This window comes from Periplaneta americana, chromosome 6, assembly GCF_040183065.1.
Source record: "Periplaneta americana isolate PAMFEO1 chromosome 6, P.americana_PAMFEO1_priV1, whole genome shotgun sequence".
Lineage (NCBI taxonomy): Eukaryota > Metazoa > Arthropoda > Insecta > Blattodea > Blattidae > Periplaneta > Periplaneta americana.
The window spans coordinates 76,946,403-76,966,724 of record NC_091122.1 but is presented as its reverse complement, the minus strand read 5'-3'; the positions used below and the strand labels follow the sequence as shown (position 1 = coordinate 76,966,724).

General features: G+C 35.2%; 2 protein-coding genes and 1 long non-coding RNA gene across 8 annotated transcripts in view; 1 reads left to right on the top strand and 2 right to left on the bottom strand.

The window, feature by feature from the left end:
• LOC138701437 (oocyte zinc finger protein XlCOF6.1-like) overlaps positions 1-610 on the bottom strand; it is a 42,436-nt gene extending 41,826 nt beyond the window's left edge. For 3 of the 4 annotated variants that reach the window (XR_011332569.1, XM_069828318.1, XM_069828314.1), the window contains exon 1: positions 380-488. The gene's annotated coding sequence lies outside the window, so the exon portion shown is untranslated. Of the gene's footprint in view, positions 1-379 lie in introns of all 4 variants that reach the window. The other variant, XM_069828317.1, reaches the window with a different exon arrangement.
• Positions 577-15,824, top strand: LOC138701441 (uncharacterized). The gene is made up of 3 exons (XR_011332570.1): positions 577-2,658; positions 6,594-6,746; positions 12,485-15,824. It is a non-coding gene; the product is annotated as an uncharacterized lncRNA (long non-coding RNA).
• LOC138701438 (uncharacterized) overlaps positions 12,020-20,322 on the bottom strand; it is a 56,616-nt gene continuing 48,313 nt past the window's right edge. For all 3 annotated transcript variants that reach the window (XM_069828322.1, XM_069828320.1, XM_069828321.1), the window contains exon 5: positions 12,020-12,402. In XM_069828322.1, coding sequence (XP_069684423.1) covers positions 12,124-12,402 — 279 coding nt within the window. In that variant the 3' untranslated portion in view covers positions 12,020-12,123. The remainder of the gene's footprint in view (positions 12,403-20,322) is intronic.

The window sequence follows — 20,322 nt, the reverse complement described above, 5'->3', positions numbered from 1 at the left end:
AAATAAGTTGTGCCCCTTTGTTTCAGCTTTTCAAGTGATTTACCTGAGAAATACACAAGATTAATTTTGAACTTGCAGGCATAAATTAAAAGAAAAAATGAATGTATTCCCCTAAATACTCCTTCCCACCTTATATTATTAAAGATTTTGCTACCCTTCAGACACTAAAGCAAGTTAATAATGTACAAAGAATTTATATTTCTTTACTATGGAACAACGTTAATTCGTAAAAAAACAGTACTAAGAGGAAATTAAGCACTCGCGACTACAAAAATCCCTTCAAAAAGAAAGGATCCCGTAACCTACTATTTTATAGAGAAAACTGCATCAATATGCGGCATTTTGTGCAAGATTAGTGCCGGTATGACATTAATTCTACCTGTGTTTCGACGTTAAATAAATATTCACCAGACAGAACACTACTTCAAGACCATTGCTAGTAAAATTTGTGTTTTATGTAAATGCAATGTTGAGTTGATCACTTACAAAGATCAATAAAGCCATGACTCCTGAAAACGTAAAAAACAGTGACAACTTGCTTAGGTTAAGTTAATGATCTTAAATGCCGTCTTCAGGAAGCCGCTTCTATGGCCAAAAGTTCTACTAGCGTGCTGACCTTACATTCTGGCAGTCCGGGTTCGATCCCCTGTTAGTCGTGATGAAATTTGTGATGGACAGTGCAAACGTTGGACAGGATTTTTCTCGGTGTATTCCCAACATACCACCAAAGCTCTCCATCTCCTCATTAGATCTATCACTCGTAATATATGGTAATCAGACGTCCCATATTAGCCGGAACAGTCCCTCTTTCTTGGATTATTTTGAAGGTGAAACAGGACTCCAAAATGTTCCTTTTTTGTGGCAATGACGACATAGAATTTCCGCGACAATATTTCTTATATACTTCATTGTATCAGTTTTATGAAGTCTTTAAATATTACTGACTGCGCTCTTTATATTATTGGTACGTATAGGCCTATACACTTGCAACAGTGTAAGTAAGCATCTGGACCAATTCTTTTTATCACTCTAGGTGGAATCCATTTGGAGTCTTATATACGAGGCGCATCCAGAAAGTAAGTTTCCCGATTTTTTCCCCTTGAAAGTAAACGTAATTAGCCGTGTCAATTGCGCATGCGTAACAGATCTATGACGTATCAATCATATGCCAGCCGGACAGGTCCCGCCTGGTGCCAGTAGCGTGGCAGCAGTGGTCCGAAATGGAAGCTCTTATTCCTTCTCCCGCCGCCTGCGAGGTTCGGTCGGTGATAAAGTTCTTTAATGCACAAAGCATTGCGCCAATTGAAATTCATTGGCAGCTCTGTCAGGTCTATGGGCCGAACATCATGAGTAAGCAGATGGTGCGTCGCTGGTGTAGGCAGTTTTCCGAAGGTCGTCAAAGTGTCCATGATGAAGAGCACAGTGGGCGACCGTCCCTCATTAATGATGATCGTGTTGAGCTGGTGCGGCAGTGCATCATGGAGAACCGTTGCTTCACGATTACGGAGCTGAGCAGCCATTTTCCGCAGATATCGCGATCCTTGTTGCATGAGATTGTCACTAAGCACCTGCTGTTCAAAAAAGTGTGTGCCAAGTGGGTGCCGAAAAACCTGACACCCAAACACAAAATGCAACGTTTAGGAGCAGCACTGACATTTCTGCAACGGTATCACGATGATGGCGACGAGTTCCTCGACAGGATCGTCACAGCCGATGAGACTTGGAGTTCGCACTTCACCCTGGAAACCAAGCAGCAGTCAATGCATTGACGGCATAGTGGATCTCCGGTCAGGACGAAATTCAAACAGACGCTGTCGGTACAGAAAGTGATGTGCATGGTGTTATGGGACAGGAAGGGCATTCTGCTCATTGACTTCCTTGCAAGAGGTGAAACAGTGAACGCAGACCGTTACTGTGAAACACTGCGAAAATGCGACGTCCAATTCAAAACAAGAGGCGTGGAATGCTTACTGCAGGTGTTGTGCTCCTCCATGACAATGCTCGTCCACATACGGCCCGGCGCACAGCTGCTGTTTTGACGGAATTTGGCTGGGAGTTGTTTCATCACCCACCCTACAGTCCTGATCTTGCTCCCAGCGATTTTCACGTTTTCTTGCACCTCAAGAAATTCCTGTCCTCCGGTGAGTGTTTTGGCAACGACAAAGAGCTAAAGACATCTGTCACACGCTGGTTCCATTCACAGGCAGCAGAGTTCTATGACAGAGGGATACGAAAGTTGATCCCACAATATGGCAAGTGTCTCAATTCTGATGGCGGCTATGTTGAAAAATAGCTGAAACATTGCTGTACCTGTTGCCAATAAATGTTATCCTGAAAGTGTGGTTTTTTTTTTTAATAGGGAAACTTACTTTCTGGATGCGCCTCGTAATACCTTTTCATTGATTTCAAAAGGTATACTCACACGTACTTTCGGTAATTTTTGTTTAAAATAATTAAATGGATTCAAAATTGATGAGTGGGGAACGAATTTTATACTTCAGATCATATCAGCAGGATTCTTTTTTGAAGGCATACAATGATAAAACTCTGAACAACTAACCGGTCTTTCTTTCAAAGGAAGTTTTCATTATTTAACTTAAGAGATATTACAGATCTTTCTAAAGGTTTGTAGTCCTCTCTCAGCAAGACCATTGGAAGGTGAGTGATACGGAGAACTAGCGATACTTATGTGTTTCTAGATAGAACATTTTTAAATTCATATGCATCATCTATCACAACAGTATTCTTAGTAGGCCAAATCTTGTAAAACATTCACTTGGTTCTAGAATAAGACTTCCTATTAGTAGAGTCCGTCGAATTAGCACTGTGACACTAGCCAGCCTAGGTTCAATTCCCGGTGAGGTCAAATTTTTGTGTAAAATTTCTACCTCGGAACTAGGAGAGGTGGCTGTGCATAACTTTCAATCACTAAATTGTGGACCAATATGGCTGGGTTAAATCTTAAATCTCTCTGCAGAGCATATGAAGAGAAGGCATATGTCACTGTTGATAGTGATTCGTCTGTCGGATGGAGACATTAAGCCTGGTGGCTTCCTTGGTGCTATTCGACAGGAGTAGGCTATGTTCTGGCACTGGGTTTCCCCTTCGCCCTTCCTCATCTTCATCATCACCCATTCTCTACACTACACTTACACATAGACTCACCCTAGTACACGACATAACTCTCCATAGATAATACACATGCATAGTGTGGCCCACCGAAGTGTTGTCCAACTTCAAAATGGGTCACAGGCTTTCCACCTATCCGCAATATGCAGATCCCAAATCACGCAGATGAAGTGGGTAGGCATTGCACGCACGCACGCACGCACGCACGCACACACACACACACACACACACACACACACACACACACACACACACACAACTGGTAGAGTTCATACACCAACATTGTATCCATTTACTATATTTAATATTCATCTATTAGTATTAAAAACTTTCCTTTACGTGTTGTCAGTGGATGTAAATTAATTGTTGCCAACAATTACGTAGAAGAATTTTGCATTCGTATGGAAGTTTATATTGTCTTTTTGAATTAAATGACAGATAGTACAGTTCTGTATCATTCTTAAAATGTCTTGAACCATAGTTTCCCATCAAATAAATTATCTAGCTAACATTTTGGTTCTGTTTATACCAATATGCTCTTTATGTAGTAGTTTCAAAATTTCTGACTGAAGTAATAAAGATTTATCACCTTTGTACCAAACAACAAACATTCTTTCCCCATGCTTAATTGTTGTCTTATCTTGTAAAATCTCAATTCCTTGTTACTTAATTTATTCTTTGATGGCCAAGATTTATGTATATATTTGATGATGACAGAGAAAGTATTATCTGATTTAGTAGCTTCAGCTATCTCTGTGAAACGTAGTAGTATCTGTTCAGATTCTGGTAAAACAGCAAAACAATCTCCTATTCTTGATTCTGTGAGTAATGGTAGCCTCGGTAAGTCATCTGCTTTATACATGAGTTCCTTTCTTATATGCAGTGGCTTTTTCTGGAAAAAAGTTTACCGGAACTCTATCACTCGATCACATTATACAACAAAAACATAGGTTTAAAGATACATACCTTATATTACAATAAGTTCCAAATGGAGCTCATCAATTTTAAGCATAATGGAAATTTTGCATTTCGAGCTATAGTTTCAGGATCAATAACGGAAGATGGCAGCACTAGATTGCACGAGTTACTTTTGCACCAACGATAATAATGAGAAAATGTAAACTCTTGGACTCAGCAGTGTGGCAATTTTAATTTCGCTTATAAAATATATCTCGGAGTTTGTAATGGCAAAAAGTTTACAGGAACACGTTCCGGACTGTTTCGGCTGAAAAAAGTGCTGCTTATGTGTAATACTGGATTGATATCCTGATAAAAGTAAAGTCCATCTTTGTAATCTAGCAACAGTGATGCTAGACATACTTTTTGTGGGCTTAAATATACTTTGTGAAGGTTGAAGATCAGTTACAAGTTCTAACTTAGTTCCAAGGAAATATTTAGATAAATTTTTAACAGCAAATACTAGTGTTAATGTTTCATTTCTTATGAAGCTGACTATACATCTTTCTGCAGAATTTAAAGTGGTAGATGCAAATGCCACAGGTGTTCTACACAATCTGTCACATGAGCTATGGTAGTCCCAACATTCATATAATATGCTCTATAGAAAATTGGTACATCATCTTTTTTTTATTTGCAATTGTAACATAATAACCTTTAATGGGTTCATTGTTAGAATTCGGAAATATATCGAGTTATTTTAACCTTCAAATTTTCAAAAGAAATTGTATCTATGCTCTTTACACATATCATTACTCAAAAACCACATGCCCATTAGGGTTGATTAAGGATAACCAGTCCCTACTCAATAGACATTTGTGTAAAGTTGAGTCAGATACTATTAAATTTAAACTTTCTTTGTGAGTATTACAAATGCAAAACATTTACTGTTATCATACCTGTCACTCCTATCATTATTACCTGCTCTTAGCGATGTAAAGTTGGTACTGTAAAGCACCTGGTTTGAACATAGGAATATTACATCTCCTCTCTCGCTGCCTCCCACTCTCTAATTCAATCCAGCCAAGATCATTGACTCTATCTGCATGATACTAACACAACTCCTCGAATCCCCATGTTCTGCTTGCCACTTCTCCTGCGGAGCCAGATAGTATATGCACTATACAATCATGCAATCAGAATGCTGGGAATAATATGGTCAATAATTTCTTTTTCTATGCCGGATTCTCTTTTAATACTATATTATACATTAGTGAGATCGAAACTCGAATATGCGTCTGTATTTTGGAACTCTATCATAACCATTGATTCTGCTAACCGGAAAATATTCAAAGAAAATGTATACCTTTAAATTCATTTAGATTTCTGCCCAATAACTCAGGGTATAGCTATGAGATGAAATGTGATTACTTTAATTGTCGAAGTTTACATGCTAGAAGTCATGAACTAGATTATCTATTCTTATGTAATGTCCTCAAAGGTGGTATTACATGCGACTCTTTCATAAATAATGTCAGCTTTCGTATTCTGATGAAAGACATGACAGCTCATAAACTTCTCTGTAATAGAAATTCAAAATTTCTTTCACCAATATCCAGATGCACTAAAACCGCTAACATGCATGGCTGTGAATTCGATCCATATAATGTACAGACTTAGTTTGTATATGGCAACATCTTAATCTCTTATTTATTTTGTAAACAATGTCTACCTATATTGCTAGGCTTGAATTATTCCTGCTATTTTTCTGATTTATTTCTACTATATTATATCACTGATTAGTATTTACTACTCTTTTTATTTATGTATCAACATTTTATATTGTTGTAATATTATTGTAGGCCTATCTATTTTGCTAGACTATTATTGGCCAACAACTGTTAACTAGCACAGTACTGTAACATTAATAATAATAATAATAATAATAATAATAATAATAATAATGCATAGTGTGGCCTGCCAAAATGGCGTACAACTTGAAAATGGGACACAGTCCTGCCATCTATCCGCAATATGCGAAACTGAATTACGCAAGTGAAGTGGATAGGCATTAGACACACACACACACACACAACAATAATAATAATAATAATAATAATAATAATAATAATAATAATAATAATAATAATAATATTCTTTTTGTTATTTTGTTAAGAGACTGATTACCCTGGAAAGAAATTCTTACATGTTAAAACAATATTGTATAAAGGAAAATTAAAAACCATTGTGACAATCAAGAGGTTTAGCTAGGAATTTAAATGTAATCATTTTTTGTTTCTTTCTTTGTAACATCAGAGTAAAATAAATAAATAAATAAATACTAATCACTGAAAACAATTATTTTTGGTGGTTTAATTTAAAACTAACTCACAAGTAGACCTCACTAGTTCACCTGTGCGTTTGTGAACTGCACCCTTGACCATCGATAGCAGGGGTCACTAATAGTTGATAATGTAAATATAGGCTGCCATCGGAACTCCAGGTCAGAGCAGTGACAGTGCAGGTCTGGACTGGTGAAGTGACAGGTTTCTATTCTTTGTGTGTAGATTATGACGAACGAAGTAAGAAATTCAAGAAAATGGCTTTAAATAAAGCAAACATTGCTAATTACATTGTGGAAAAGTTGAAGACGACACATTTCAGGCAGAAAGCAATTAACATCACGTCACAGGAGAAAGCGATAATGGATGACATTCTTGGTAAGTAAATAATAATCAGACCTGACAGATAACAGTTTCCAATATAGGAATTCACACAGTTGTAATACAGTAGAACTTGGTTATAGCGACCTCGTTTTGTGCAACACCTCGCCTATAACGTCAAATATTCTGTGGTCCCAACTAATTCCCCATAAGACATATGCTTTCCTACCTTGCTTAATACGACAAATGCATATGCGGCTACCTCGCATATAAAGTCATTTTCGACCTCAGTTTGGAATAACATTTTCTGAGAACCAAAGTATTTTAAGAAATATTTTGTTGGAATATGGCCCTGATCAATATTTTTACAGTCCCCTTCTGTCATAAACCTCTGGAATGCAGGCAGATTCCCCACCCCATCGTAACCTGCCCGAATTCATGTGGTATTAGATCAGTTTCGACAGGAAGTTTTCACTAAGTGTACGCATTTTAATGCAGTATGGCCACTAAAAGAAGTGAGTGACGCTTTAGAAGTCATTAGAATTATGAACATGTTCTATGAAGCTAGGGAAGGGAGCAGTGAAATTGCAACTGAAATTATGAACATAGAACGTAATTTAGCCCTAGAAAGTGTGTATTGGGCAAGTAGAAGACAACAGAGTAAAATGACTGATTACATCACTTCTAAGAAAAGTAGTTTGGTGAGTATTGAACAAACTGTTTTAATACAAAATACTGTATTTATAATTGTAGGCCTACGTGTATTTTATTATCATCATTGTAGGCTTAAAAGTCAATACATAAATCTAAAATAAGTCTAATTAAATTTGTTATTTTTCATTTTCCACCTCACTAGACTGAAAATGTGAATCTCGGTTACTATGACACTCGTTTATAACAACATAATGTTTAAGGTCCCTTGGATGTCGTTATAACCAAGTTCTATTGTATATTGAAAATATTACCTATTGTTTACAAATATCCTAAATAATGAAAAGTTACTATGTGAAACAAGACATACTCTTGATAGTGTAGAGGAGATTCATAATGAAATAGGGGAGAAAGAATTGTGTTTGTGAGCAGAAGGAAGACATACATGGGATTCTGATTGTGAGGATGACGTTATAAGATTGACAGCATATGGAAGTATCACCACAAAAATGCATGAAAGACAAATCGTTTTCCACAGAAAAGAGGAAAAAAATTCTTGACTACATGGCACAACACTCAAACCACGGCCAGAGGACAATCTGTACCCGTTTTCGTATTAATGAGTGGGTATATGAATGTATTGTCAAGAAAAAGCAACAAGAACTATCATGGGAAGACCAGGCTTCACTCTTATGAACCAGTGTAAACATGTTTACATATGCACGTGAAGAACTGTTGCAAACAATTTCTGACAGTGATATAAGACTATGGAAAGTTACACTGTTTAAAACAAGACTTCAACATGAACGCCAGCCACACATAGTGCAAACTGGTGCAGACTATGTTAGCTGCATACAGCAGATGTTACCTACTTTTGACCACAAATATGTCTGTAATGCTGACCAAAGTGGTTTTCAGCTTGAAATGCATCACCCAAGAATTCTGGCTATAAAAGGCAGAAAGAAAATTGAAGCTGTTGCCATGAATATAAATGCTAAGACACATTCCTATATGGTAATGCCTTTAATTAGTTTATAGGGAGCATTGGTTGTTAAGCTTTTCACTGTCCTAAAAGAAAAGGATGGAATAGTACCCTCACATCACAGACTGGATTTAATGGATTATACATCTTGATTACACAACTTTTAACACTGTATCACTTCGGAATATGTATGATAAGAACTTTCTTCTGTTAAATTTTAACGTACCTTGTTAACATGTTTCGACCTATTTTGGGTCATCTTCAGAACTGGTCGTTGTTGTTCTTGGCGCCTCTTGTTTCCTGTGTGGGTGTGTTCTTAGTGTAGAGTGAAAGAGTGTATGTGTTTTGAAATTGAGTTGTGTGTTGAGAATATCGTTGGGGTGTGTTTTTGTGTGTCTGTATATTTCATATTGTTCTAGTGTGTTGAGTTTCTGGCTTTTTGGTTGGATGTGCAGTATTTTCATGTTTGTGTTGATGTCTCTGTAGGTGTGGTTGGCATTTGTGATGTGTTCTGCATATGTGGAGGTGTTTTGTAATTTTGTTATGGCTGTGATGTGTTCTTTGTAACGTGTTTGAAATGATCTGCCTGTCTGTCCTATGTAGAAGTTGTTGCAGGTGTTACATTTGAGTTTGTATACGCCTGTGTGGTTGTATTTGTTTGTCTGTGTTGTTTGTGTGTTGAGATGTTTTTGTAGAGTGTTATTTGTTCTGTATGCGATGTTGTAGTTTAATTTTTTTGAATGAGGTTGCAATTTTATGTGTGTTTTTGTTTTCGTATGTTAGTGTGACCAGTTCCGAAGATGGCCGAAAATAGGTCGAAACATGTTAATAAGGTACGTTAATATTTAACACAAGAAAGTTCTTATCATACATATTCCTTAATGGATTAGTACAGAGACTTGGCAATCTACATGTTACTGCAGCAACTTCTGGTAAAATGGATTACAACAGCTGCAGGAATGATACTTTAATTGCTATTGGCCAAATGCAGGTAGCAGGAATTTACTTATGGTGGATAGCTGGACATCGTTTAACAATGAAGAAGTGTGAACAGCAGCAGCTCTGACTAGGAAGTCAGTGGAAGTCCGATAAATTCCATATGATTCTGATATGATTCAACAGTTGGACGTATTCTTTTTCAGACAATACAAAACATATTGGAGGACTATATCGGATTATGCAATCAAGGACGACCATTTTCATTCAAAACTTCATGACAGAGATACCATTGTCACTCTGCATTCATTTCTCTACAATCAATTTCAGTCACAGCGATTCACAGACATGATTCGATATGCATTTTATAAATCAAGATACATTAATGATCCCATTGAATGGTTTGAAGTGTCGAAGCAGTATGTTTTTCACACACCAGGAGTTAATTTTTGCGACATATGTGGAGGTTCTTTCTATATCAGGTGCTCATGGTGCACTGCAAAGTTCTGTTTTGATCACTTTATGAATGGTGGTGATTGGCACTTGCCTATTACCGCATTTTTGTCCATTAAGACTGATAAATCAGCAAATACGTTCATATATATTGATGTCTTTGAAGTTCACACTTCGAATTTGTATCTCCATTTCTCATGACCATTAGTAGCTAAAAGGTACATCAGTAAACTCTACCAATGCACACTATGTGTCAGTATATGTTTCATTCTGAAAATGCATAGGCAAACTAGAGAGGTCTACTCGTCAGTCACTATTTTCCTATGACATTCCCCCTTTTTTGTGCTATAACCTACCAAATGTTCAACATTTTATATTAAGGCTGCAAAAGAGTATTTGTCAAATAGAGGGGGGGCGCCATTAATCCTTCCCAATGAAGGCTTTAAGGAATCAATCTGGACAAATACCCAATGTCCCATCCCCACCTTCCCATGGTGCAGCTGTTAGTAAGCATAATTTTACAAGCTGAACTAAAGAAAGGGGCTACTCATCAATTAGCACTGGTCATCTTGATGAGTTAATGACCGAATTTGGTATAATTTTCCTCTATTCAATACCTAATTCCCTCTTTACCATTTTCTATCCAGTCCTCTGACTGAACTCTTACTTTCTTCGACCTCGATGGTATCAGAGCATTCGAGGCCTAGGGGTTCATTTCACTTTCCTTCCTACCCTTTCTACTTTTCTGTTCCTAGTGCTGACCTGCTATGACACTAAAATCGTCTTCCAGTGGCTTAAGGAGGAAAAGCTGGTGATCTACAAGATCTCCCAACTAGATCCAGTAGACCCGTCACCAACAGCAGGTGTGGTCCTCCAGACATTCTGGGGGTTGTGTGTGGATGAAGTAGCCACCAAAATATTAAAATATGGTGTTCACTTAAATCAGCTACAACTTGCCATTTACTCACAAATCTGTGTTTCAGTGGCTGACCATGACAATGTCTTTGAAAAATATTGGAGTGCAAGAGGTCAAATGACTTTATTGTCAAACACCTGGCATTAGAAAACAACTAGTGTTGTGGGATTTAATCAATGAAAAATATTTAATCAAATAATCGAGTCGATTAAAATTAATCAGTTGTAGTTGATATTAATTATTTTGTTGATATAAACTTATACTAAAAATTCCGACAATATTTCTCTCTCGGAAATTGCTTACTTAAAAGCACTATAGTACTGTTATTTTCTAACTGTAAACCAGGTAGCATAGGGAAAATCTTTGCACAAACACTTCAGAAATAGATGGAGATATGAGGACAGTGACCTAGTATATCTCTATTGACAGTTGAAACACAATGCTAAATCCTTATTAAATTTTATGGTTTTCCAAGAAAACTTCCACCTTGTTGTCAGCTCATCTTCCTAACATATGAAATACATACTTTTCTGGGATTCATCCCCCTCATCCCTTATAAAATAGCCATGTCTGCACTGTATGCAAGTGAGAGCATAACTACCTTCTTCTCTTTCTAAAATCTGGTAATTCGATGACAATAGGGGCCAGTCTTCTATTTCGACCGCTGTACTTTTGCAGTTGCATTTTCTGTACTGAGTTTGTATATGAAGGTTGTGTGTTTAGTTTGATAAAGAAAAAAAATCAGTTTTCTGTGGTTTGTGAAAAGTGTAAACTCCATTATGTCATATGAGAATTTGAGAGATAAATTCGGTGAAATGTCTGGATTTAAATTGAACGATTGTGGAGAAGCGTTTGACAGAAAAAAGTTTTTTTGTGTTTAGTGATGCAGGAAACATTGTTACTAAACGTAGAGTAGCACTTAATTCAGAGCATGTCAATGCATTCACATGTTTAAAATCATGGATGAAGCAGTATTAACTAGGTAAGTCTTCATACTTTTTGTTATTTATGTTTGTCTAAAAAATTCCTGGAGAAACTGACACAATAAATTATAAGCCACATAATAAATATGTTAGTAGGTAATTAAAATAGTTGTTTTGTAATACAACGATACAATATATATATATATATATATATATATATATATATATATATACAACCTTTAATACTTATGCTTATCACCAAAACAAGTTACATTTAACAATAATTGTGTATTACAGTATATTAAAACATTTTTTTCAACTCGATCAAAACTGGATTAATTAAATTCAAATAGTTAATGGATTAAATATTTTGATCGATCAACAGCACTAAAAACAACAACATTTTATATTAATTTTATATTACTGTAAGCAACTAGTTACAGTGGTATGAAGTTAATGGTATACTTACATGCATAACACTGAACCTTGAACTTATTTTTTTTTTTGCACCAGAGTCTTTGCTGTCTTCATATATTTTCTAATGTCAAAAACAATTGGGATAATAGAAAAAAATTATTCATCACTATTACCCTGTAGTAATTTCTTTTTTAAAGCTAAAATTTCACATTTCAATAGATTTATTCTCATTTTCTCTTCATGTTCTTTTCTCCTCATATCAATTTCCTTCCTTATATTTCTTGTTCTTTCCTCATGTTCCAATTCCCTCATTTCCCTTATTTTATGCATATTTTCCAATATTCGCAGGTGTTCTTTTTCTTTTTGAAATAATACTTCTTCTGATCCCTTATCATCTATCTCCTGGATTACCGGTAAGATTCTGCATTCATCTTCCTGAAACAAAAAACATTAAATGACATTTCCTTTCTGAACAACTTTAAATTATTAGTTAATTCTCGTTAATTACTGCTTATAGAGTGACTGAAGAACGAATAATGCTGAAACTGTTCAGAAAGAGAAAAAGAAATTGGTAAGATCACTGGCTGAAAAGAAATTGCCTACTGAAGGATGCACTGGAAGGAACAGTGAATGGAAGAAGAGTTCAGAGCAGAAGATATTAGGTGATAGACAACATTAAGATATAAGCATCATATGCAGAGACTAAGAGGAAGGAAGAAAATAGGAAAGATTGGAGAATTCTGGGTTTACAGTTGAAAGACCTGCCATTTGGCAGAACACGCGCGTGTGTGTGTGTGTGCGTGCGTGCGCGTGTGTGTGGTATATATGTACACATACACACACATACATACAGAGTATCCCACACCTGAACCGAAAAAATTAGAGAGATTAGAGAGGGAACTCAGACCTACATTTGAGATACGGAACTTATGGTCTTCATGGCCTAATTACTGAGCTGTGTACATTTTTGATGTAAGATATTTTTACTTATAAGTCATTATTAAAGGAATATATATGTATGATTTCTCTTCACAAGCTTCATTCCTCCTCGTGTAATTGTTGGAAAAATGTAGTGGCAATATTTACTGAACAGTATTTTGAAAATGATGGCCTTTTTGTTTTGGTAAAATAGGTCTTTTTGAGAGGGTATGTACGTCACTATTAACAGTTCGAATTTTTAAGCTACAGCATGGTCTACTGAATCCCTATGACCGTGGCTAGACTAAAGATTGAGCTATACATGTGGGCTCTGTCTGCGAGGTCAGATCACATCGATCAATGCAATCTTTTTCAACAGGCATTTCTTTCATATCCGCTACATAGGTAAGCGAGGTACATAGGTACATAGGTAAGAGAGGAGAGGGGGAAACAGAGCCTACTTAGAGAGCTAAATTTTAAGTTACAGTCACTCGGAAGTTCGACAGCAAGGGGGATACTCGGAAGGGAGAAATGAGTTGGTCACTTCGAATGTTCCGGATTGGGAACATAAGTATGGAATATTATAGCTTGAGATTCGTCTAGTGGTAATGTATAGACATCTGTACTATAATTTGATACAAACACTCCTCCTGTTCATCTATTCAATATCAAAAAGTATTGTAATACTGTACAGGGTTATACATTTTTTCTTGATCAGAAGCCAACAGTAGATTTTGTGTTGCATGGAGCACAGTTAAATGTACCTTCAGGAAAGTTCTGTGCAGATCTGCTGTTATCACGTTTATATTCAGTTTCCTCACTTATAGTTTGTGTAATTATTACTATTACATTATTATATATTATATTTATACTTGTTTGTATTTTCTATTTAATTATATTTTATTATTAAATCATATACAGCCTTGGGTTATTTCTGCTTGCTTCCACTGCGCCATTTTGGTCAAAATCCCTTCACCTTCAATGCTTCAACATCTGACTCAGTAGACGTACCCAATATGCTGTGGTGTGATACGTTTCAAGATGAAATGAAGGCATTGCGTCCTCGATTGTCTACTGTATTGTCTGGTTGTTATGAATAGGAAACAATTAAAAACTTCAAGATATAATATTTTCGATACGCTGTAAATATGTATTATTAAATTACATTGAAGCTGTTTCTTATAAGGTAAGATTAGTTATTACTTTATAATTGTTTGTAAATATTTTAATTGTGACTACGAACGAGGTTTCTGCTTTTAAGCCGTTATTTCATTTATAAGTAATACTTATTCTACGTTACAGCTTACCTCGTTGCACCCTAAATACTATTGTATTTTCCTTTTTAAACATACAGTATTTGTATGCTTATTATTTTCTTCAGTTATTTCTTTCAGATCCTTCAGTTATTTCTTTCAGAATAATTTTTTTACTTCATGCATTACAACTGGAGTAGCCTACACAGTTAATTTTCAACAACAAATACAAATCATACGCTAATTCTATATACACTTATTTGTGTTTACATTTACGTATTCACAAGATCACAGACCTGAACGATGATATGAATCTCGTGGCAATCAAGAGTGGTAGTGATCTTATTCATTATAAACGATCATCTATTTTCACCATGTCAGATGAAAATTTATTCACTGAGGTGCTAGCCCTTAATATATTTTATGCTATTGGAATTTTGAACCTGTAGACCAAAGTTCCTATCCCAAAATGTTTGTCTGAGTCCCCTCCACAATCCCTCCATTTTTTTTTTTTTTTTGGTTGAATTGAAGGACACCGTGCGTGCGTGTGTATATACATATGCACACATGGAATATAAAATACACAGGGTGTTCCAGAATTCAACCGAAGAAACTTATATGGTTATAGAGGTATTGTATACAAGCAATTTGATATAAGAAACCCAATGTCTCCAACGAAAAATATCGGAGTTATCACTTGTTGAATTTGTTTACATTTGATACTTATATTTTAGCATTAAAATTAAACAGAGCTGTGGAATGGTACGCGGTAGTTTCAGACTTTATTTGGGATTGTATGAAGCCCAACTGTCAAGAACTAATCAATACGTTTTCAAAATTTAGCCTTCACAGAATCTGTAAAATTGCTCGCAAATAATGAGACTGCACACCACTGCACTGCTTACTTTACTCTCATTCGTTTTCGTTATTGTACCTATTTTATAATAAACTTATCGACAGGGGGCTCTGATGTAATGGACAATGTGTCATCAGACCTCAGGCGAAAAGATAGAATGTTCGAGTCTGATTGTGTTTGTTTTCTTCTTTAATTCCAATACCTCTGATTTTATTGATGAGATATCTGAGTTCTTTCTTTTCTGAACCACCGAAATATGTATTGTAGTATTTATTTACTATGCTTTTGGCAAGAGTATACTGTACAATACTAGCCATTGTTCATTACAGTTCATTTGAGATCAAGTCAGTCATATTGTACTCCTATGGAGCTCAGGTATTTGTTAGTAACGCACTGGCGTTTGGTTGCAAATGTGATGAGTGCATGACGTTTTTGTATTCTGTATTACTATTTTCATACATTTTTGTCCCATTTTAATATTAAGTTGTATGAAATTTGTTGTACGTAGTTTCTAATGTGTAAGCCAAAATAATTAATACATTTCAGAAAAAGTACTTGATTTGTTGCAGAAAAATATTGTACTTAAGGCACACTTTGAACAATTCCTGTAACTTTTTTCCAATGACAGTGAAAGAATATTTTTTTTTTACTTCATTACAGTATACATACATATTGTACTATACGGTAATTTCTGAATATTGCTTACTTCCTCCTCCATTTTATTAAGATATTTCGTGTTAAACAAAATACTGATATACACAATTTATGTAAACTAAAAGTTAAATGATAAACATACAACATAATAATGGCTAAGCATTTCTCAAACTACGTTCTTTCTTCACCTTTCTAAACAAATTTTTGTCATTATTACGTTCATTACAAAATAATTAGTGCTGGTTTTTCAATGTTACAACACTAGTTTAAAGTTACATACCATAAGTTAAAAAAAAGAATCTGCTGAAGTTTTAACTTTCGACCTTATCCTCTAACAGAAACCATCTACAATGTTCACCACTTGTGTCACAGAGACATAGCAATATTGTATCTGACACATTTCTAAATGTATGCAGGTTCAATCAGTGGCATACTGGCCCCCCCCCCCCAAAAATATCACGCCATTAAATGCAAGTATGAACCTGCAGATCCCTACTCCCCTAGCTAAAATTATTTACCTATGCCCCCTATACAACTCTCAGTGACCCAAAAAAAAAAAACCGCCAAAATTCCTATAGTAAATATTTTTTATAAATGCTTGCATATAATAATATAAATAGGGATGTGATTTTTAGATGCTAAAGGCACTTGCTGCTGATGCAGAGTTATGCTCGGGCACGGGTTCGATTTCCACTTGGACTGTTTACCTGGTTGGGTTTTTTCCGAGGTTTTCCCTAATTGTAAGGCAAATGTCAGGTAATCTATGGCGAATCCTCGGCCTCATCTCGTCAAATATCATCTCACTATCACTAATTCCATCGACGCTAAATAACCTCGTAGTTGATACAGCATCGTTAAATAACCTAATAATAATAATAATAATAATAATAATAATAATAATAATAGATGCTAAAAAGTGAGAAAATATTTATTTTTTATGTGCTAAAATTTTTAAAAATATTTGCTAAAAACATAAAAATATTTTATAACAATTTAAAATGTTTTTCTATTAATACTAGTTTTTATGGGAAAAAAGTACAGAGGTACTCAGCAATCGCAGCTAATCTTCATATGCTTGAAAGCTACAGTGCACTATAAACATTTTCTCTATCAGAAATGTGTTGGTTGTCACGGAAGAAAGCTTTATATTGGGAGAAAGACCTTTCCACATCACATGAAGTTAATCTGGCATATTTAAAGAGAGGAATATCACTAATGCTTATGTGATCATAATCAATTGCTGCTTCTTCACCCTCCAAGACCTTAGTTATCTCACACATTGTTTGAAACCCATTGTTTTTTTAACACACTTTTGTTTTTCAAAGTTTCCATTTTAGAGCCTCTGAGTTAGTCTAATTTTCTTTCGATATTACGCACTTCTTGTATGGTTTCTGCCAACAGGTTTGTTGTTACTTCTAATCTTTTTATTGAATCACATAAAAACTAAGGTTGGCAAAAATGTATACTGAGTCACTTTTACAGACCTGTCATTTAGCAAATTTTGCATTCTTTCTATTGATGATGTGTGTTCTTTGTCCAGTTCATCTATTACTGATTTAATACTCTCAAAAACATTTGCATAGTATACCACAGCAGAAGGTCAAGTACCCCAGCGAGTGATTACAGGCGTGGGTGGTAGTTTGAAAAGATCAATTCTAGTTGGAGTCTTGACAAATACTTTCTTTCTGTTAGATACCAGTTTGTCTACATTGGGATAAAGAGTTCGGACACTTTCACACACCCTGTGCAAACCATGCACAACAAAAGTCACGTGAATCATTTTTGGGAAGCTCACACATAGGGCTTCTGCAGCTTTCCACATGTAAAATGTGGCTTCAGTAAGTAAAAGTAATACACTATCATACTATACACTATTTGGCCATAGTAACTGCATAGATTCGTTGAATAATCTAGTTATGGTAATATGTTGTTGTTGCTGTTTTCTAATGCCAGACATTCGACAATAAAGTCATTTGACCTCTTTGACTCCAGTATTTTTCAAAGATATTATCATGGTTACCCACTGAAGCACAGATTTTGAGGCGTTCCAAATCCATTTCTGGTTTGAGTTGCACAATGGGCAGTTAGGGGACTGATATATTCCAATTCTATGCTGGTGTTTGGCCAAACATTCATGGCCTGTTGCCAATCTAAATGCAGCTACACACGATTTTCATGGTAAATCGGGAATTAATTGTGGATCATGATGCAGAGAGTTCCATTTTTTCCCTTGAGATTCTATTATCAAATTTTGTTTGTTGAAGTCTAAGTATGTAGATTTAATAAATCTTTTCACAGAGTAATACACAGATTTAGTAACAGGTCTGTAAGTAGCAGTGCTGCCCTTCTTCGCTAAAGCATCCACATTCTCGTTTCCCAGGATTCCACAATGGGATCGTATCCATTGGAATACAATTTTTTTATTGAGTGATATTAATTCAGAGAGCATTTTAGTTATTTCTGCTGTTTGAGATGAAGGTGTGTATTTAGAGACTAGTGATAGAATAGCTGCTTTGGGGTCTGACAATATAACTGCATTCTTAAATTTATTGATGTGGCATAGAAGATTCCTGAGACTTTCACTTATTGCAATGATTTCTCTATCAAAACTTGTTGTTCCATATCCAAGAGATCTATAAAGCGAGAAGAGACAGCACGTAACACCTGCACCTGCACCTGCACCTTGTTCTCTGGAGATCAAGGATCCGTCGGTGTATAAATGAAGCCAGTTTTGTGGAGAGTACCTAATATTAATTGTCTCTAAAGACAACTGTTCCATTATTTCAGTGTTTACTTCTGATTATATTTAGATTATACTTTATATTTAACAGAGTTAAAGGGTTTGGTTTAATTTGTAAGTTTTCTTTTAAATTCGGGATATTGATTTTCTGTTTTAATTCTTGAACCATGGATATGAAACTTTTTTGAGTTTTTAATCTACAGAGAGGACTGTATGAATGCCAATTGTTTCCTAGTAATCTGATAAGTTTTTCATATTGAATCAGTGCTTTTTCTTCTATTGTCATTTTCATGCTGTTATTATTAGTGAGGAATCTCATAGAATCTATTGGAGTTGTTTTGATTCCACCAGTAACGAGCCTGAGAGCTTGGTTTTGAACATATTCTATTTCGTTTATGAAAGGTGAAGTAATTAAAATTTCTCCGCAGTATGTCAGCACTGGCTGTATAAACATTTTGTATGTAGGTTCAAAGTATTTCTAGAGCATCCCAATTTCTTTCCTGCTAGTCTTTTTAGAAGGGAAAATCTTTTACGAGCCTTTTCAGATATATATTTCAAATGGCTGCTCCATGTTAACTTACTATCGATATTACTCCAAGATATTTGGATTCATAAGTCCTAGGAAGATGTTGGCCATTGTACCCTATTGGATATTGAATTTTTTTTCTTTTTTTACCAAATGAAAATATTTGGTAGTTACTTTTGCTTAAATTGAGTGTCATCAAATTTGAGTATTCCATTTATGTAGTTTATTTAGAGCTTTAAGAGCAGAATTTTGAATTTTGTCTCTATGTCTGTAAGATCCAGAAGTCCACAAAACTCTATCATCCGCAAATAGTGTTGTTTTCATGTTTGATTCCTCTAATAGGGAGGGTAAGTCATTTATATAAATATTGAATAAAGTTGTGCTAAGGACAGTGCCCTGAGGTAGTCCTCGATATGTTTGTCTGTAACTAGAAAGTGAGTTATTGAATTTAGTGGCAATGAATCTTTGACTAAGAAATTCTGATATCCATCTGAACATATTGCTGGAGATACCCAATTTCTGGAGTTTTAGTAATAATTTATTTCTCCAAGCAGAGTCATATGCTAACAGAAAGTCAATAAATATTCCCAAGGTATCTTCTTTCTTGTTAATATGATTTATATAATGGTAATATGATTTGTTGCTATTATCTCTTTGCACGCCAACAAATATGAACATTTGCACATTGCGAGGGAAATCCTAGTTGATGTCATCGACAGGATATCAAAACACATGTTAAGTTATTCCTCTTGTTTCTTTATGCCACAGACAAGACAAATATATACAGTACGACTTCATATAGCTATTATGTATATTCAGCATTAAAATTAAGACACAACAAAAGTAAACTGTATGTTTAAATATTAACGAATATCCCATATAAAGGCCTACAGTATTTATATACAGTATGTACATATTTAACAAATATTTACTTTATGTTAGGAATTTAAATAAATTAGCACAAAACCATAAAAAGGAGTAACATATGTATTTATAACGAAAATTCGAAAATATTTATTTTATATAACCTTTTCTAAAAATATATGTTTTTATGTGAAATAAGATTTCATATTTATGACAGTGGTTCTTCGATCGGAGTTTTAAACTAGATTGCATTCCTTTATCTACATGCATAAAAAATTTATTCACCTAAAAATCCCATTTCTAATCATAAGTAACTATTCTAATGGGTTTGGAGTTTATTAAGCAGAAAGTACTTGTTACTGTCGCACCTATAGCTATAAGGGACTGTATTATTGCCATAGTGGTTCCAATTTATGTCAGGGTCTCGCTCAGATACAAAAAATTACAGACCGGTCAGCCTTACCTCTGTGGTTTGCAAACAGATGGAACACTTGATTTCAGCTTATCTAAGGCAGCATTGGGATAACTCAAATTGGTTACATAA